Consider the following 21,009-nt stretch of genomic DNA (forward strand, 5'->3'; position numbering starts at 1 on the left):
ACAACTTCATTGAATTAATAATCTCTGAGTGTTTTTCCATAGTCCAGTCCTTTGTGAAAGAAATTTCCTGTCACTTTTTTCAACCTGAGGGGATTCTTTAAAAGTATCTATGGATGATGTACTTCAGGAGGTTTATGGATTCCCTGAAATAAAAGGCCAAGTGTGTGTGTGTATGTGTGTGTGTGTTAGAGGGGGAGGAGGTGAGGAAAAAAGAGTCCATTCTTTTGGCAAGGGTGTCTAGAAATAAGCAATGCATAGTACTTAAGGGGATGGGTTTGGGTGCCAGAAAAACTTGGGTTTGAATCTTGAATTGAACATTCCTTAGCGTGTGATCTTGGTCAAGTTGCTTACCTCTGTGAGATTTGGTTCCCACCTCCCCGTGTTATGCACAGATGATATATATAAAGAGTTTGGCATAGTTCCTGATAGAAAATAAATATGCCTTGATTATTATTCTTTTTATTGCAACTTTAATCAAATCCTCAATTGATCCATGACCCAAAAGATTAAGCAACACTTTCCCCGGTTCTGTGAAATTGGCTCCAGTCTTTCCATCGTAAATGAGCAGAACGCACATGGGCTCACTTTGTCCAGGGCAGCAGACACATGCAGTATTAGATTCGGGGGATAAGTAAAGAGCTCACACTTTCCAAAGAAAAACTGGCTTACAAAACCTGTTTATTGAAATACAAGATTCATAGAATGCTCACATCGTAAGTGTACAGCTCAGATCAAAAAGCAACTTTACCAGCAACCCAGGGAGCAATCCTCATGTCCCCTCGGGTCCTACCCCACCTCTCAAGGTATCCACTATCCTGATCTCTAACAGCATGGGAAAGACTGGCTTTTAGACAACAAATTAAAATATAAGATGAAAAGTACACAATGTGCTAGCAGAAAGCATGTGGGATTTAGAGCCAGCCACACCTCAGTTCAATCCTAGCTGATCGCTGTGAAATGGGAACCATACTACCTACTAGACTGCATTGTCGTGAGGATCAGAGATGATGTGGATCTGGTACCCAGCGTGGCACCTTCCCCCATGGGCTCAGCCCATTATCACTTCTTATGACTCGAAGAGACCTGACTGATGGATGGAATCCTCGGTGGGATTAAATGAAATGATAGATGTGAGGGCACTTTTAAAAGTTGAAATAGGTTCTCATACAAATATAAAGTGTCATGTGAAAAGATACAGTACGTTTGCTCTGTGGGCTTAAAGTTGTCATATCAGTTAAAATAGTCTGGCAGTGTGGCAGGGGTTTTGAATTACAGCTGTTCCAACCTGTTAACGTGGTCAGACCTTGAGCGCTCTGTGGTTAGACTGGCGCCCACCCTCTGCTAGCAAGAGAAAACTTTTTTTCTGAGGTGGAGCAACTGCCAACATAAGCACTGATGGCCTGTGTGAAGGTTCATCCTCGACAGGAGCATCTGAAGAGATGGACTTTATGAAGAGGTGATGCCATCCATTAACAAAAGGCAACCCCTTGGCCTTAGTCCAGTGGTGGTGTCATGCCTCAGGCTTTGTGGAAAAGGTTTCCACCTTGCAATGGACGCAGCTTAAGTCATAAAATACTTTTTCAAGTGGATATAGAGATAAAAGCGGACATTCCATGCTTCAACTACATTTATCACACATGCATATGTGTGCACACTTCTACCACTCTCATCCCCAGGCAAAAATGTATAATCAGGCATTAAATAAAACTACAGAGTGTGACAGGAGAAATAACTAAAGATAAATTCAGAATTAACATTTCTGGAGCACCTAATATGCTCTGGCGGTTGTGCACTATCTCATTTAATTCTCAGAGCATCCCTGTGATGTAGACATTGTTAGCTTCATTATACTAAGAGGAAAATGAGGCTCGCAGCATCTAAATACCTTGCCCAAGGTGGCACAGCTCGTAATTGGCAGAGCTGGAATATGAGCCCAAATACAAGTGATTCCAAATGTGAGCTCCTGGTAACCCATGGTATTGTCCATCTAGATGTGTAACAACCATTGCTGAAACCCTGATATTAGCATTGCTTACAAGTATGTAGCCACCAAAATAGCTGTAACATCCTCAGTGTAAGAACTCCAGAAGCAGTACATAGTATTTTGGGAAACTTATTTTTGAAGGAATATGAACAACCTACAGTGCAGTTAGAGAAGAATGACCATAAAGGAACCAGACCCCATGTGTGAGCCTGAAAAGCTGGAAATGGTAAGCCTGATAAAAGAGAGGCACCTGAAGGGGTTTTAATACTTGATATGCTGACTGTCATTACCTAGTACAGTTATATATGTCTAAATATAGACCCAAGGGGTGGACCTGACACCAATGAACTAAAGCAAAACAGGAAAGAGTTTTCTAAAAGACAAAGAGGTCTGCAGATGCAATGAGCTGCCCTGAGAGGTGAAGAGACTCTCACTACTGGCAAGTTCAACAGAAGTTAGAAGAGGCCTCATCATGGATAATGAAATTAAGATTTGAATTGTCTCACATATATGAACTAAATTCCACAAACTTGATAACAACTGAATTTTGGGTAATCTTGCAAAGAGCTAGCTAGACAACTGGGTGCAGCGGTGCTGGGGAGTGGGTTAGGGAGGGATAGACAAAGACAAGGTAAGGGGTGAAAGTTTCCATTCAAGGAGGTGCCATTAAAATATTATTGAACCAGCAAATTTCCCCTAGAGTGGCCGAGCTGTTGCATGTAATGATCAAGATAGGCTGGCAGCCGCGCTGCCCACTACTCTGACCTACAGTAATAAAAGTGACCAATTTTATAGGGAGAAAAGCATGAAGCAGACCCATGGAGTATGTCAGAAATAAACAGTAGCGTCCTTAAAGTATCATGTTCTCAATTCTGCCACTTCTATTGTAACCAAACAAGAGGGCTCTGCCTCCCACCACAACAAAAGCCAAACTTGTGAGGCAGGTGCTGGTGCAAAAGGAAAGAGGTTTTAGTCAGGTGCACACAGCCTGAAAGAATGGTGGATCCTCACCTCAAGGACTATATCCCCTTCCTGTTCAAGTCCGCAGTTCTCACAGGGATAGGGAGGGGAGGGCTCCCCCTCGCCATCCAATTATCTTGCCTTTTGGTGCACTGCAGCCCTATCCATTCATCTTTCTAGACTGAATCAGTTTAAGAACCTTCTCCTGCACCATCTTGGCTGACGGGGAAGATTCCGCTACAACTGACTATGTATGGTGGTGGGGTACTGGGGAGCGAGGAGGGAAGCGAGAAGAACCATCAGAAAGACTGGAGATGCTCCACCCTCAGCCCGCCTCCCAATACTGGACAGGGCACCCACACATTCAGCCAGCTGGCCGGCCAGCCAGCAAGCTGGGGTCCGCTGGGCACCTTTGGATCCCAGCCTGCCCACTCCCTCTGCACAGTCCCCGTGTGGCCGCCACTCCAAAGTGACCAGCCAGGCTCGTGCTCTGACGGACAGAGGCCAATGACGACTCTGATGCGCAGCAGCATCCCTGTCTTGAGTATCATAATATTCCAGTATCCTAATAATGTCTTTGCTTAAGATAGCCTGAGTGAATTTCTCTCATTTGCAATTAAGAGTCTTCGTACATAAGTAAAACAAGGAAAAACAAGTAAAAGAAATTTGGGGGGGTGGGGGGGCGCGGCAGTGTTTGTACTTGAAACGTTTAGGCCGATTAGTGGCCCATTGTTCCAAAAACAAATTCAAGTTTTATCTCTTGCCAAACCTGGGTTTCATGCTCCTCCTAGGTGCTCCCATAGCAGAGAGAACGGGCCTGTGTAAATCCACTTAAATTATAAATTCCACATGAACAGAGGTTGTGCCTTTCTTGCCCACTGATAGAACCCAGCATCTGGGTAATAAATTGCCTCTTATAAATAAGTGCATACTTATTTTTATGTTTAAAGAGTGGCCTTCTATACCAAAATAATAGCAGCACATGATGGAAACAACTGGTCTGTTATGCTGAAGACCTGGGTTCTACTTAAAGTTCCCTGGCAAACGAATCTCAATTTACTTACTAGCAAAATGGGGAAATAACCTTTACTCCAACTTTACACTATAGAAACATACTACTTACCAAGGAACTCACACTTCCCATTTCAAACATTAATGACAATCATAGTCCAATTTTTTGTTCATAGGCAAAATACACAGGATTTCCTCTCATTTTAATCCTGTAAAGGGGATATTTTCTTTATAAATCTGTGGCAAACAGAGATGTGTGGCTCAGATCCCCTTGAGAGACTTACTCTGCGGGTGCAAGGAGTGGAGCTGGCTGACAGCCTCACTATTAGCTTTGTCAGGGTTTGCCTCAGCTTTGCAGCCAAGATCATGCTAACCTCAAGGTGGTCGAAGACCTGCAAAGGCAGCGGTACAATGGTCTCGCCACTCCAGTCAACATGCTACTCTTTTGATAGGCAGTCTTGCAGTCGGCCGCTCTGAACTCCCCACTGGGCTAACAGCAACTCCGCCAGCCATGCGTCACAGATTGCACCTTCCCCTGCCGAATTCTGCATCCTTCCTTTGCTTCTCACTGATGTTTCTCTCTACTTAACCATATTGCACTCCTAACTCCATTTTAGCACCTGCTTCCCAGAGAATTCCGTGATAAAATCAAAGACTAGCTTACTTGCAACCTAGTCCATTAATTTACCCTCTCCCCCTGATTCACTTAACCTCTGCTGCTGTTAACCATGCTTGGCAGGCTTTCTGTCAGGTTGTGACATTTTAGTGTAGTATCCCCAAAAGCATTTTAAGTCCAGTACAAGGAACACTTATTTCCTTCACATAAACCATCATAATTTTACCAGAAAAATTATATAAAGATTTCTCATTGTATTTAGTAAATTTATTAGAAACACCAAAACAAAATCTTAAGAACTGATATGGAAAAATACACTAAACCTTAACAGCACCACCTGGTGGTGCTTAACAGGGACTGTCCACTACGCCATCATTTAAGACCTTCTGAATCATTAACACCTTTAAGTCACCTTCTGTCCATCTAGTGTAACGTTTTAAAATATGCCAAAAACACACACACAAATGCAATTAAAGTCAAATCAAGTCTTTAAAATTAGTGACTACCCACAGGTCTTGTTTTCCATTTTCAGAGCTTTGGATCATAGCCACCCCCTCTTGCCACAACTCTCATCACTGTAGTACGAACTGTCATCTTGCTTAATTGTTGTGGCATTTATCAGTATCTGAAATTTTATAAACATTTTTATCTTTTGAGTATCTGGCTCCCCTACAAGATTTTGATTATCTCCTCTCCCCTGTGTGAGACAGCCTCTGTCTTATTCATCTTTCTAAATCCTCAGTGTGGCCCTGGCTGGTGTGGCTCAGTAGATGGATTGTCGGCCTGTGAACCAAGGTCGCCAGTTCCATTCCGTCAGCACAGGCCTAGGTTGTGGACCAGGCTCCCAGCTGGGGGTATGCAAGCAGCAACCAATTTCATTATTCCTCTCTCTTTCTCCTTCCCTTCCCCTCTCTCAAAATAGATAAAATCTTTAAAAATAACGTTTAAAAAAAATCCTCAGTGTGGCTTGACATGAAATAGATACTCGAAACTTTCTGAATAAATGAATTTTTAAATTTACTGAATGGCTTTAAAATTTTTATTTTTATTGCTGACACTATTACAGGTGTCCTTATTCCCCCCACCCCCTTTGCCCACCTCCACCCAATCTCCACCCTCCCTTCCCTCAGGCCATCACCGCTCTGTTGTCTATGGGTTATGTACAGATGCTCTTTGGCTAATCCCTTCCTCCTCTCTGACAGCGGACAGTCTGGTCCACATTTCCATGCTTCTATTTTGTTCATCAGTTTATTCTGTTCATTAGATTCCACATATAAATGAGATCATATAATATTTGTCTCTCTCAGGCTTATTTCACTTAGCATAATGCTCTCCAGGCCCATCCATGCTGTCACAAAAGGTAAAATTTCCTTATTTATGGCCACATAGTATTCCATTGTGTAGATGCACCACAGCTTTTTTACCCACGCTTCTACTGATGGGCACTATGGCTATTTCCATAGCTCGGCTATTGTACGTAACGCTGCTATGAACAAGGCAGTGCATATATTTTTAGATTAGCCTTGGAATTAGAAAAAAAAAATTTACCTTACAGGAACTTTCCTGTAAACTTATAGATTTTAGGATAAGAATTGAGCCACTAGAGAAGTGAAGTTTATGGCCAGTCAGGAAAAGCTGAAAGGCCTGACTAGCAAATGAGGGGAAGACCACACTAGGCTTGAAATGTTTTCAGATGTGCTCAAAAGTATATTAATTGTTAAAAATGAATGAACTTTCGTCTAACACATTTCCAACAACTCTGATACAGATGTGTAGTCGGTGCTTGAATATTTATGGGGAAGTGAAGTTACTACCTCACAGGGCACCCTACCAGCTATATTTTGAGACCTTAGGACACCAACAGTAGCTAAAGTCAAAAGATGGGACTGAATAATTATAGACCAAAAGGTTAATGTCATTAATTAATAAACAACAACAGGAGGTGTTAATTAGAAAAATTATTTATTTCTGCTCCTTTCATACCCCTTATTGCTCAGGAAACAGTCTTACAGACATCTGAAATAATGTACTGCCATGTACTCTGTTCAAAGGCAAAGCACCATAGGTGAAGCTGACCGGCTGTCGGGAGTTCTCAGCTTACGGGATCCTGCTTCCTGATTTTACATTAATTTCTGAAAGTCAGAAATGTCATCTCCAAAAACTGTTAACAGGGTTGTAAAAAATAAACACTCTATTCAATAGTATAGTCTTAGAAATGAGAGTATTTTTCTTTAAGCAATTAAAAACTGAGGAAAAAAACGCCACTTAACATCATTGGTTTACCAATTTAGGTCAGCAGGAAAGTGTGATAAGCCTGTCTCTTTGACACCAAGAAGATTCTCTAGTCCAAGCTTTAATATGCTTCCCATGTTTTCTAATAGATGCATCTCTTCTACTGCTTCTCATCCTTTTCCATATATCATATCAGAGGACTGGTTCAGCCTTTAAATCTTCAGTAACAGGAACAAATCCAGCATCCAGACTTCTTGTCAAAAGGGACTCTAACCCATCAGATAGCCCCTACAGAAACACAATTCATAAACACAAAAAGTGAAAAGGAAGCAACATTTCAAGATACCCAAATTTTATGATGAATCAAATGACAATCTGAAAATATAATTGTGTGATTTCTTTTTATGGTTCTTAGTTCATATCTTGCCCCCAGCAAATATTTTGCTGGACCTCAGTTCCATTATTCTTCCTCCTCAAAGGACAAAGTTATGAACCAATATGCTAAACAAAACAAAATGAGGGGGGAAAATGTAAATTTAAAAAATGTTATGTAAAAATTATTCAGAATCGATCTCCTTTGGAGTCTCACAACTATAACAAAAATCATAAACCTTTATATGGAAAGAAGCTTATTTTGATTTTCTAAAAACGCTAATAATACTGAAGGACATGGTGGGACGATCAGGAGCTACTCAAACCTGCAAAGTGAGCCCTTGCACCATCTATTTTTTCAGGCAATGTCCAGACAGCAGGGAGAGGCCTTAGCTGCAGCTGCTGAGCAGGCCAATCTTTATATGGATCAAACAAGAGATCCTTTTACTAAATGTGTAACTTAGGCCCTGGAATCCCTTTTAAACTGAAGCATTAAGTCCGGTTTTATAAAGTTCCAAACTTTTTCCTTTCCAATAAATCCTTGCAATCTATTAGTAAGGATCTGCAAGATCAGGAGGAAAAAAAAGAGAAAAGAAAAAAAGAAAGGCCGTACAAAGCCGTTCACTTTAGGAAAGGGTTTAATACATCCTGTCCCCACTGCTGCCTTCAGAACGTCTCTCCTTTGGACCCTGCCTGTAATAACACTCAGTGGGTAAGCCTGGCAAACCTGACCGTTCCCTTATCGGTAAAGTGGAGTTATCTCAGAGGGTTTTGAGGATTATATAAGAAAATCTAAGTTGACAGTAAGTGCTAATCATGGTAATTAGGCTCTTGAAAAAGTTAGCTGCTACTGTTGCAGAGCCAAGAGTCAAGTTTCTTCATCTGTAATGTAAAGAATTAAAATTCTTCATAAGGCTGTGAGGTACTGTGGTGCCCGGCACACAAGACACATGGAATGTTATGTTCCTCTCTTCCGGCTTCTGGAATCACCTGATCTACATGGCTTACAATCTCCCTAAAATTCACTCTCGCTTTTTATTCTGCTGTATCAGCCTGGCCAATCCAAACTCTGAATACAGAGAGAACTTATAACTCATAACCACCTTTGCAACAATTCTGATGCAATCCAGTACTTCTCACCCAAGAAAAAAACGGAAGAAAAAGTAAAAAGGCTCTTTAGGATATATATTGACCTTGAAGACCCCACATAAATTTGCTACTATAATGCCTATACTTCACAGAAGGCATACTTTAAGACCTAAACTACGTAAGAAAAGAAGTGTTCAAGAAGATGGTAAGAAGTACCCACTAATATCTGCACCCGTGGAAGTTACTCAACAGCTAGCTTACACTTTACAACCCTGAAGGACTGAGGATTCTTTAGGGATAGTTGCCTCTCACCTGCATGTACTGATATGTGAGCATGCACTCTGGGACATCAATCTCTTGATAGAGTTTTATGTTCTGGCATCCTTCCTCCTAACTACTGTGTCAGCTATGCTTATGTACTGTATAAATCCATGGATTACTGTCAACCTAAATTTATGTGGAAAAGGGTACTTAACTGGACAAATCCTTGTTCAAAGCTGCCAAACACAGATAGTCCTACCTTAGGAAAAACTGGGGGAGCACTAAGACATATAATGCTATAATTAGAAGGAAAAAAGAACAAATGAACTAATATACTTCTTGGTAGGGAATAAAAATAAACTTGTTGAAACACATTTAGTCTCTTCTCAATGGCCCAGAAAATGTCATGATCTTTAATTATTATATTCAGGCTTGTGAGAATTTTATACAAGTAAAATTATTGGCAAATACAAGTACTTAGGTAATATAAGCATTATAGATAAATAAAAGTAAATTAAGAATGCAAAAAACAACTACACACAGAAGACAGAATGGGCTCTTATCTAACCTTTATTCTAAGACACATTCTTTCAAAGTGCCTTCTGTGCATAAGGCAGGTACTGTGTTAGGCTGGCACTAACACAAAACTCTCTCAAAACGCTATGATGTGCATTCTTGCATTTGACCATTGCGACGATCCTAAAAAGGGGGAGGGGGAGTGAAACAAATATTGTTCTCATTTTGCAACTTAAGAATGTGAGACTATGGGGGCAGTTACACAACGAAAGAACAGAAGTGTCCCGCTCTTGGCCCACTATCTTCTCCAATGATCCTAAAACAGAAATCTCACTTTCTTCATTTAGAAAGATTGTTTATTTATTTATTTTTAAAATAGTGGCCATAATTCAATTTGAAACAGAACTTTTAGGATTCTGTTTATCTTTACAATAAAAACACAAGTAATTAATATTAATATTATGCTTGAGAGCACATAAAACACCCTCTCATTTAATCTTGATAGTATCTCTGAGTCTCATAATTAACTTCACTTAACAAGCTTGAAATGTGAGAGTCCACACAACTGATCCAAAGTCCAGAGCGAAGAAACAGGAAGCCCCACACTGGCCTCCTAATTCCTCACTCCTTCTACCACATCCGCCCTCAGCAGCTGTACATTTTGTTTTGTCAGGATTCCTTCTCTCCTTTGCTAACAATGAATCCTGGATACAAGATTTCACTGACTGAAACAACACAGCTTATTCAAATGCCAGACTCTCTACAACATTAACTTTCTGAATAAAGCTCCAAACCTGGAAAAAAAATGAGAGACTCAAACACCTTACAAGACTGAAAAAGCCAGGCCACCAAGCTTTAAAAAAGCAAATAGCTACGTTATCAGTTTCTTTGGATTGCAGAATAACCAACAAACTGAAAAGGAGCAAGGAACAGATGAGCTTACAATGTTAACAATGAGAAGTGACAGGTTATACTGAGGAAATAAACTAAAAAACTCAAAAGTACTACTATTTCTAATATAAGAGTAAATATAAAATGACCCTGAGTCAAGAAGGCAAAACTATGCTTACTGTTCACAGTGTCCAGCAAATAATAGTTATCAAATAATATTTGCTAAGTACAAATGCGGATGTTAAGGAGCCAATAAAACACTTTTGAGGGGGGGAAACACTTTTGAAAGAGATCTGTCAAAAATGAGTAAGTTTTAGTACATGTAGGATTAAACTTCACATATATGGAAGACTCACATATATGTATCATCCTATTCCCTAAATGATGTCATTTAAGTAAAATATTATTATATTTTTATTTCTTATTTTTTACTGCACTCCCCTTTAGAAAAACTTCTTTTCCAAACTGATCCCATGGTCTTAGGATTTACTCAGGGGCTTCCTAGCTTTTCTCATCAGGCTTAATAAACAGTGATTCAAATTACTAAACTGGCAATTTTTTGCCAGTCTGAGTAAAGCACGTCTTTTGTCTTCAATTATATGAGAGTATCTATTTAGTCTCTTTCACACAGCGTTACAACAGACTTGGCTAAATGTAGGAACTCTCCCAACCAACTGCTTTACCTAATTTTAAGCCATTATACCATGAGACAGCATGTTATCTTGTACTTTTTTAATTTTAAGATTTTCCTATTAGTTAAAAAATACCCTAACAATAGAGGCTAAAGACAATCTAATGAGCATTCTTTATTTTTTGGAAAAGCCAATTACAAATTCATTCAGTCTTCTACCCAGTGTACAAACATTATTGCTTTGAGCCTGTGTACATTTAAAGGTACCTCACACACAACTTCACATACATTATCTTGTGAATTATATTAGTTCAAAATGAAAATTTCTTCTTTGTAACTTTGTGCTAGTACAAGAAAGTAATGGGCATTAAAATTGGATTTTTTATTTTAAATGTATTATCACATATGCAAACCATCAGAAATAGTTCTATTTTATTAGTATCCACATTTCTTCAAAAGACAAGGCATCAAAGCCATGTTTTAATTTATAAAATTTTATCAGTAGGGGAGACACCAGGTCTTTAAAAAAGCATAAATCAGAAACTATACAATTAATAGTACCATTTCACCACTACTGTTTTCTCTTTTAAAGGTAACTCGTGATAAAAATGGTAAACTTTGTGAAATAGTCCAGCACTGGAGGTTATCGCGATGCACCTCCTCACACAGCAATCCTACCTCAGATGCTAACAACTTATCTAATCTATTTTTAAATGTCTTTTTGTTGTTGCTACTATTCTACTTATTATGTATCAAGCTGTTCCTACATGCTGAAATCAAAGATAACACATGTGCATGAAGACACATCCCCCTCCTTGCTAGTGGTACAAATCACAACCCTACTGTGAGCAATACATAGGTTTGGCTCACTACTGTCCTTGGGGCCTGCAAATATTCCAGAAAATGCAACACCATTCTTCCCTTTCCTTTCTAAAACTGTCCACTGTTTCTCCTTATTCCTACCTAAGGTATCAGGCATTAGGAGCCATAGATGAGAAAGCATATCAAAGAAGGAATCATAAATTCCTTCCTCTCAAAAATTTAAATACTAGAGTTACCTGTAGGACAAGTTACAGAAAGCAGCAATTTTCTGCCTAGATCATTGTTCTGTATTGATTATATCTAAACACAATCCACAGCTGAAACTCAGGGAGTAGACCCTATTTCCTACTGTTGACTCAGCAACAGTCTTGGATAATGGCCTACAGAATGGGGACAGGAAGACAAATGTTTACATAAATAACTGTAAAAGCAAGATGGAGGCAATCCAGAGAATTAAACACTTATCAAAGCATTTTAGTAAAAGCAGTGGACAACTCTATTATTCTAAAAGTCAAATGCTGGAGCTAAAAGAAAAACACACTCACATCCTAAGACGATGACTTAAAACCACAAGGAAGAATGGGAAGAATAGGTATTGGAGAATGAGAACAAACGAGGTTCTATGGGCAAAGCCAAGCCCACTTCTGTTCTGCTGTGTCTCCAAAGGTTCCTTCCATATTGATTGTTAATCCTTAATTCCCTTTTATCCTCTATGGGAGCTTCCACTTCTCCTTCTTTGCTATGAAACTTCAGCTCTTCCATATATTCATCCAGTACATCTTTTCCAACAGGGACAGAAAAAAGAGGAAGCTATAGCACCTTAAGTCTTCATACAGTTTAGTCAATGACCAAAATTGTTTCCACCAGACAAAAACAAGAGCTACTGGCAGAGGAGTCTGAAGGAGTCTTACACGGCCACATCGATATTCAGCTGGCAAAGAACCCTATGCTCTCTTTTCCCATCCTGCAGGGCTAAGATGGGAACATGACTGCAGGGTAAAAAGTCCATTACATTTTTTCCATACAATGACTCTACTAGTGCTTAGTTGTCTTTTACTTCATTCGAAACAATTTTGTTAGATTGTATTATGACAGCTGTCATATCAGCATACGTTTTTTAAAAATCTTAACAAAATTGGTGAATTTTTGTGTAGCTATTTAAATATTGAAGATGGAGGAAAATACACAACAGTTTTGGCATATTATGTTTTATTTTTTCAAGAAAGGTAAAAATGTGCCCTGACTGGTGTGGCTCAGCACCAGCAAAGGGTTGCCAGTTCAATTCCCAGTCAGGGCACATGCCCTGTATGGGGAGCTCAACCACACATTTATGTTTCTCTCCCTCTCCTCCCCTCTAAAACTAAATAAATAAAATCTTAAAAAAAAAAAAAAAAAACCCATAAAGAAAGGTAAAAACGCAACTGACACACACATAAAAGATTTGTGCAGTGTGTGGAGAAGGTGCTGTGACTGATCAAATGTGTCAAAAGTGGCTTCCGAAGTTTCTTGGTATTATTGACATTTGGGCCAAATAATTCTTTGCTGTGGGATTATCTTATGCATTGGAAGATGTTTAGCAGCACCCCTGGCCTCTACCCACTAGAAGCCAATAGCCAGAGATCGCCAACATATTAAAAATATCCAAATCAATAAAGTTACTGGTGAAAATGAAAAAATGTGTCTTTTATGGAAAACACATAATGGACTTTTTGGCCAACCCAATACTTCTCATTTTCTAGGGGGAAGTCTGCCTACTCTCCCCCAGATGTGTTCTAGATAATGGACAGGTTTAGCTGTAGAACAAGTAAACTTATGAATTTCAAACACATTCCTATGTTCCCTTTTATTGTCTCTTATGATAAAATAAGGGGATATCAGTTCTAAGATATCAATCTAGTTGGCACTTGATATTTAACATATTCCCTAAAAAAATGAATTATTAGCAGCTAATTTTTGTGTGGTATGCTTGCCTGAAGTTCCTGAAGCTACTTACTAATGCACCCATAGGTGACATGAAAATACAGGGAAATGTGATCAGGTTTAGCCACATCTCCAATTAGAGATCTCAAATGGAATTATAAAAGTTGCCATAAAATGAATTCATCTTTGTTCTGAAGACATTCTAAGTTTTCTGAATTAAAATTATATATATATAAAAAATCCTTTCCCCATCTTTTTAGTGAGGCAATAACTACCCTCTCCCATCCAAGACTTAATGGGTTTTCCTCATGTTAATATCAAAGAACAGTAGCAATTAATGTCTTGACAATATTCCCTACTATTACCATTACTACAAGAATCCCATATGTTACAGACTAACCAAAAAGCACTTTAGAGAAAGACTGGTTGGTGATGCTACAGCAAAATAGCTAAATTTTCTCATGATCATGCATGAAGAAAGATAACAATCAGGAAGACCTATTGCTCTCAAATTTGCTACTAATTATAGCTGCAACCTTAAGCAAGTAACAAACTTTTTTAGTTCTACAAATTTTCATCTATTTAAATGAGTTCACGTAAGTTTTCTACAATTTTATGTGATCCCGGTAATTATTTTGCCTATTTTCGACAGGAGTTAAGTTGCTGATTACACAAAGTACTTGATAACTTACGGCAGCTTCATTCTCATGAATACTCTAGCCATGAAAAAACTCAGTAGGACACAGACGAATCCAATGAATAGAAGAAGAAATCTATTGAGTTTTGGAATGTTTGGAGCATTGGATCGGTCTAGGATTATGAAACCTAAACCTCCCATTGTAAACAGGAAGCTGGATGCAAGTCCTTCCATAATATATTGTCCATTTACTCTGAAAAAGAAAGACCACAGCAAAATAAAATTTTTTCCGTAGGTTGAAATTTCCACTTCTGCTAAAACATTTTTGTGCTAATTTCTTATTCTTACCCATACAACTATTTTACTACATTTCTGGATATTTGTTTCAACAAATATTTATTGAGAGCCTAGTATATATAAGTACTGTTCTAGGTTCTGGGGCTGTAACAAAAACAAAACAGACAAAAAGCTCTGTCTTCATGGAGCAAATGTCCAAAAAGTTTTAAAACCTCAATTAACACAACTGTCTATGAAAAGCAATATTCACATTTTAATCATTATCTTAAAAAGCCAATTATTGTATGTATATGAATCCTTTACACAAAACTTTAGCTTTTAAAAGTTATGCTATTTAAACTTCTATCAATTTCAAATGAATTTGGAACTGGTTAGAAATTCTTTTGCCAAGTTTTATAATAATTAATAAACCTCTAATTTCGAAGGGAAAAATTTAAAAGCAAGTGTTCTTAACCAGGCTTCATGAACCCCGCCCCCCAACAAGGATTTCCAGTGATCTATGAACCCCGATAATGATGTGCAAATTTTTGTATATTATCTGTATCTGATTTCTGGAGTTCGTGGGCCCCCAAAGCAAATTTCTCTATTCAATGGATATTTCTACATGGGCATATGCAAGGAAGGTTCATATTTTTTGTTAACTACTTGCTTTAACTGAAAACTCAATACATGTACCAGGTTCAAAATCCAAACAGGGTAAATGATGACACTGAAAGGGTTCCCTACCACAGAGATCACGTGCCATCTAGATCCCTCCCCGGAGAATCACAGTCACCCTTCCAGGAACACCCTACGCACAGAATGCCATTAATGTAAGGCATACGTACAAATATAGAGCTAGGTTTAAGCAGACAGTTGTCAGTTGTAGAAGACAATACAATGGGCATTGCTCAAGTGAACCATCGCGCTGGAATGGTGTTTCATTGCTGAAATGGAACTCCCAGGTCTCAAAAATTACGTTTCTTTTTTAATAATATGTATTACTTAAATAGCCAGATAGTACGGTACAAGCCATATGGTTTGTGCCATACTTACCTCTATAGCTTAAAAGCAGCCACAGATGGTATGTAAACAAATGGGCATGCCTAGTTCCAATGAGGCTTTACTTAAAATTGGTTATTCCCAGAATAGTCTATAAACGTATTTTAAAGTGATATCTTACTTTAAGTAAGTGACCATGTCATTGTGAAATGTTATTTCCTAATAAAGGAATAGATAATATACTTCTCTTACTCCTGCCCACTTCCTGCCATTTCTGAATTTAACATTTTAAAACACCTATTGGCTAAACAAGATAGACTCCACTGGCTTCACTGTATTTTTAAATAAGTAGGCATGGCCCAGTAACCTTCTTTCCCACCACCAAATGATTCAAAAATGTATCTTTTACCTGTAGGCCAAGAAAGCTACTGGTCTCTGATGCCCATGTTCATCAGTCATAGAGCCAACACTTGGAGGTTCAACAATAACATCATAAATGATTCCTATATGGAAAAACAACAGTATAAATTAGATTGAGTTCCCAATTTTTAAAAGAAGATTAGTCCTGTCTCTAAAGGTTCATTTACACTTAAATAGGATTTAAATAGGACTGCTTTGATTATTATAATCAAATGAAGCCCAGCTAACCCCCTAGCCTTCAGATGAAACCATTCAGAAATTCAACTCAATACTTTAGAATGACTTGTAAAACAGTGTTATCTCATAAAAGAAAGTCATTCAGTAACTGTTTGTAATACACAAGAATGACTCCACAATAAAGGAGATTTAACACTAAAGATTATATTGTAGTTCAAAAAAATGTTCCACAAAAGCTTGGATTTGTTTCTATAAATTGGGAGCTACTAATTTTCTTGCTTAAATGTAAAAACAAGGAAACACTTTTAAATCACACTCTTAGAACTAGAGATCCATGATCATTAACATCAAAATTTTAAGTTTTCCAAATCTCCAATTGTCTACATGTTTTTCTCCATTGTTCAACATCCTCACTTCCAGCTTTTCTGAAACATAGATTGTGTCCCTCTCCCCACTAATAAAACAATCATACTGGAATCCCCTAATCCTCCCTCCCCCATTACACACTGGTACCTCTATCTACCCTCACCTCTGCTACCGGCAAGGAAGAATCCCTCCCCCATGAAGGCGGAGTCCCTTTCCAGCGATCAGGGCTCCATCCCCTCTTGCCTACTTAGAGATTTTGTTCCTCTGGATATCTCTTCTCTCTCCTTTATTTTCAACCTGTCTTTCCCTTCATCAATCTTCCCTTGATTCCAAACCATCCTAGCTAACATCCCATTTTTATGCTTCCTTTTTGAAGGAGATTCAGGCTTCCTTCTGGAAAAAAACCTGGCAAATTTGCTGTCTCCTCTTCTTCACTTACCCTTCATTCTTCACCTCACTCCAATTTGGCTTCTGCCACCACTAATATTACTCTTGCTAAGATCACCTATGACTTTCATGTTACTTAACTCAATGGCCACTTTTCAGTTCTCATCTTAGGTTTTCCAGCAGCACTTGATCCAGCTTTCTAAATCATTTTCTTGGAAGGAAAAATGGCTTCTCATGGGTTTTTTAACACTCTTGTCCACAATTTCTTGCTACCTCTCTAGCCAAGCCTCCTCTTTCATAAAACCACTATGTGTCAGAAAAGTTCCTTAGGGCTTGATCCACTGTCCACTTTTTCTACATTTTCTCCCAAACTGAACTCATCCCTCTCCAGGGTTTTCAATTCCATGTGTTAATGACTCTCAATGTGTCAACACTTACCAAATGTTAGCACCATTAGAATTAGATGTAAATCTCCCCAAGAACAGGGACTTTGACTATGTTCTTCAAGATCTGACTTATGGGAGGAGTTAAGAAAACATCTGTTATTAACCAACTTCAACACAGACCTCTTTTCTCAGCGCTAGACTCTTATCTGTAAATTCACTTATCCAATTAATTAGAGTTGGTTATGTCCAATTATTACATATCCCAAAGTGACCTCCAGTTCACCATTCTCCACCAAAAACTTCATTTCTTCAGTATCAGAAAATGACACTTTCATTTGCTCAGACGCTCAAACCAGACACCATTAAGATTCATTCACATTTCATTCTCCCCCTACATCCAATCAATCCATCAAGACCTACTGCATCTACTTCCAAAATATCTGCTATTTTATCTTCCTCCATCTCCACTGCCACCAACCTAATCTGGTCTAAGTCAACTACAACACCACCTAATTGGTCTCTTGGCCCCATACCTGTCCATACTTCTCCCTCTGCCTGGTAATATACCCTTTCCTCCAATCCATCAGATTTTGACTAATATGTCACTTCCTCAGCAATCACACTCCAATAGAAATGATATTCTCAACTCCCACTATTTTCTCATAACCTTGTATACTTTTCCTTCAATGCACTTGTGGCATGTTTGCAATGAAATAATGTAACAGAAAAAAATGTATGTGATATTTAACATGTCTCAACCATGACATTACAAGCTTCAGCAGGGCAGAGCCCTTATCTGTTTCATTCACCATTGTACCTCCTGCCTGAAACTTAATAGGGACTTGATACATTATTTGCTGACTATTTCCATGCAATAAATATTGGTTATTTATAAAGGTACACATATTTTGAAGAGACTCCCTTCCAGCGGCATAACCGATTCCATGTATGAGATACTTCATGGCCATGGCCTCTTTTTCCACTTTCCCCCAGGGGTTGGAGTCGAGTATCTTCCCCATTTCAATTGACATGGAAAAGGTAGCCGGAATAAAAACGGTGAAGCTTCTAGCAAAGGGAGGTAAGGATTACAGAAAAGACCAGCAGATAAAGTCCCATGATGACTCTTATCAAAAAAAAAAAACCCAAAACCCAACAACATGCCATTTCAAATTTCATTTATTCAATACAGTACCATTAGAAAGCTGAGCAAACGTTAATCCTAATGCAATGCTAGGGTAGTATCTTACCAACATAAAAAGAAATTAATGTTATTTATTTAAACGAGCATAAGTAAATTGTCACTATTAGGGAAGGGTATAATTGAAAAATACATTCTAGAACTAAGCCCTCGTAGTTTCACATTCTTCCCTCTTGTATAAATATTCACACAAATCATCTATGAAAATGAAGATGTCTGACTATTCCCTTAAAAGAAAACCACTTTTACTGTCCCTGACCTGTGGAACTGAATTTTGTAACTTCCAAATTAAGTACTCTACAGCCCAAAATCTAACAGTAGCACAGTCGAGTAAATCGTGGAACTGTGGCTCGAAAGGGTGGTGGCTCTGAGAAGACTAGCTGGATTGCCAGCTCACCACTACACAAAGCAACGCCCCTTTTGCAACTTTCTATATTTGAAAAGAACATGACAAAACAATTCATTAGTTTTTAGTAATAATGCTATTTTCCTTATTCTTTAAATTCTCAACTTCTCCTTGAAATACAATACCATCTGCAAATCTATCTCCAATCTCAAACATGTATTTTTCAAAAACTATGGTTTTAGAAAATTCCATTCATATTCACTGTTGACCTGGACACCCAACCCTTAGGTCTGAGCTAACAAAATAATTCACAAGCCTCTTCCAAGATTCCAGAGACCGAGAACAAAGAAAAGGTAGAAGTCCCACACTCTCTTGACCAACCATCGAAGTAAAATGGTCCAGCCTATAGACATTCCCAGTCTAGACTTTGTCAACTACGGCATTCAATAAAAAGCAAAAATCTGCCCTTAAAAAATATATTCGATTTGAATCCCCAGGGTAAGGGGCTAGAAGAAGAAAAGCAATGGGAATGACAACACGAGTGCTGCCAAGAAAAAAGACCGGACGTGCGCGCAAATAAACCTTTGGGCTGTTAATACTTGGGACCCCAGAATTTGCCTCCACCCTCTGCAAAGATCAAGAACAGAGCGATGCTTGCCCCGGGGTGAGAGTCAGAGGAAGAGGCGCCTCCAGGGGGAGGGAGCGCTCCACGCCTTGGCGCCTCTGGAGCCCCGCCAGCCCGAGTTACCTCCGGTGATGAGAAAGTAAGACACTACCACCAGAGCGTACACCGTCATGGCCGAGGGCATATGCACCCAGGGCGGCTTCTTCAGCTTCAGGTTGGGGCATTCCAACACTAAGAATGGGACTCGGTACAAAGTCTCCATGTTGGTGGTGGCAAGGACAGCTCTCGGTCTCTAGCCCCACACGCCACCCGGAACCAGACCAGTCCTTCCTTTCTTTTGCGCGTGCGCGGGGCAGGGAGCGGCAGGTTCACAACACTCGGAAGCAGTTTATACGTCTATAGGAGAAAATAATAAACTTTTAAAAAAACAAAAATACAGCACTAACAGTATATATTATTAAGTATTTTTAAACATAAACTTAACTAAGAAGCTCAGTTACTGGCAATAGATTAACGTGTAATTTATGTACCTTCAAGGATCTGCATGGTTTCCTACGTGTCCCAACCAGAAAAGCTGACGGAACCCCATCCATCTAAGCCCGCCCACTTGCTAACTCTAAGGATTTGGAAACTGATTGGATCTGAGCGCTCTAGGTGCCCCGAATTGGAGAATGAATGGGAACGTTTGGAAAGCTCTTCCTTTTTTATTAGCAATTTTTTTCCCCCGGAGCTTGGGAAAGTACTAGATTGCTGAGCTTTTACTTCCCGATGCACTAGTGGTGATTGTAATAATAACAATTGTTATTAATAATTGCTAAAATAATACAGTATCAAAATTTTTAAAATATCCAGTCCAGATCTATCACAAATACCGAGGCCATCTCCACAAGACGGTGAAGATGATAACTTGACGTGACCAAAATACTATTTTAAATAATCCTTGTACTTCCCTCTACTTTGCTCCTCTCTCAGCCATCCCTAGCTCGTAGTGCTAAAATCATTCAGGCAGAAAATCTTGCAATCAGCTAGCTGCTCTTTTTATTAAACCTTCACAACCAAAATATCAGCAGGTATTTTTGCCCTTACTACCAAAAATATCTTTAATCCGTTCACTTCTCTTTATTTCATTGCTACCACCCTAGTGGCAGCCACAGCATCTGTTGCCTGGGCTGCATGTACAATCCAAATGATGAAAATAAATGAGGAAGAATTAGTCTGGGGATAGACCAGGTGTCCGAAAAAAAGTTTTTTTGTTTTGTTTTTTCTTTTTTATACACTCTCTTAAGATTCTGCAAATATCAATTTCCTTTTGGAGTAAGAGTTAAAAGTGACTGATTATATAAATCCAGAACATACTATAACTGGATTTTTGTTTTTGTTTGTTTGCTTGTTACTGAGCCCCTGGATTTTCTCAGGATAACATGAATTGGTTCTTCACGTTTAATTAATGACTCAATTATTGATAAATTGTTTAAATACCATAATAATGAAGATATTTATAAAACATTGCAATATCTAATTCTAAATGCAGATGAAGCTTGCTAAGCCTATGGTTCAATAGAGAGAGTCTCCCCAGAGTCTTACTCAGCTTTGTATTAAGGAAGGTACATTAATCTTAAGTTATGAAGGGGTCAATAATAACACCAATAATAAATGTGTTTACACCAGAGTCCACATTTATACTTAGGAAGTTTTTCTGGGGACTGTAAAGCATAGCATTTCTGAAATTCCCTTAATTTTATAAATAAGGAAAACTGGAACAATGGAAAATGTTGCCTTGAAAAAAAATGAGTAAAAACAGAAATGAAAAGTTTTTAAGCTTTCTTTATAGCTTCAGGAATAAAACTAACATTAATTAACCACTGCTTGGCAGATACTATGTTT

The 21,009-nt window shown here is 38.7% G+C and overlaps 1 protein-coding gene across 1 annotated transcript; it reads right to left on the bottom strand.

Annotated features, from left to right (window-relative positions):
- Positions 1–6,361: 6,361 nt before the first annotated feature.
- Positions 6,362–19,443, bottom strand: OSTC (oligosaccharyltransferase complex non-catalytic subunit). Its single transcript, XM_054591635.1, has 4 exons — positions 19,249–19,443; positions 15,630–15,723; positions 13,998–14,195; positions 6,362–7,091 (listed from the first exon to the last, which is right to left on the bottom strand). Exons 1-4 carry the CDS (start codon positions 19,385–19,387, stop codon positions 7,073–7,075), a joined length of 450 nt encoding a protein of 149 aa, XP_054447610.1. The 5' UTR covers positions 19,388–19,443; the 3' UTR covers positions 6,362–7,072.
- Positions 19,444–21,009: the final 1,566 nt, after the last annotated feature.

This window comes from Pteronotus mesoamericanus, unplaced genomic scaffold (genome assembly GCF_021234165.1).
Source record: "Pteronotus mesoamericanus isolate MK-2021 breed Mesoamerican mustached bat unplaced genomic scaffold, CSHL_Meso_final scaffold_232, whole genome shotgun sequence".
Classification (NCBI taxonomy): domain Eukaryota; kingdom Metazoa; phylum Chordata; class Mammalia; order Chiroptera; family Mormoopidae; genus Pteronotus; species Pteronotus mesoamericanus.

What these genes read in the sequence shown, in the direction of transcription:
- OSTC (XM_054591635.1), bottom strand. Translation starts at nt 19,387, where the DNA reads ATGGAGACTTTGTACCGAGTCCCATTCTTAGTGTTGGAATGCCCCAAC. An exon ending in TTACTTTCTCATCACCGGAG is followed by an intron (nt 15,724 to 19,248) that starts GTAACTCGGGCT and finishes TTTTCCATATAG; the next exon opens with GAATCATTTATGATGTTATT. An exon ending in GTAGCTTTCTTGGCCTACAG is followed by an intron (nt 14,196 to 15,629) that starts GTAAAAGATACA and finishes TTTCTTTTTCAG; the next exon opens with AGTAAATGGACAATATATTA.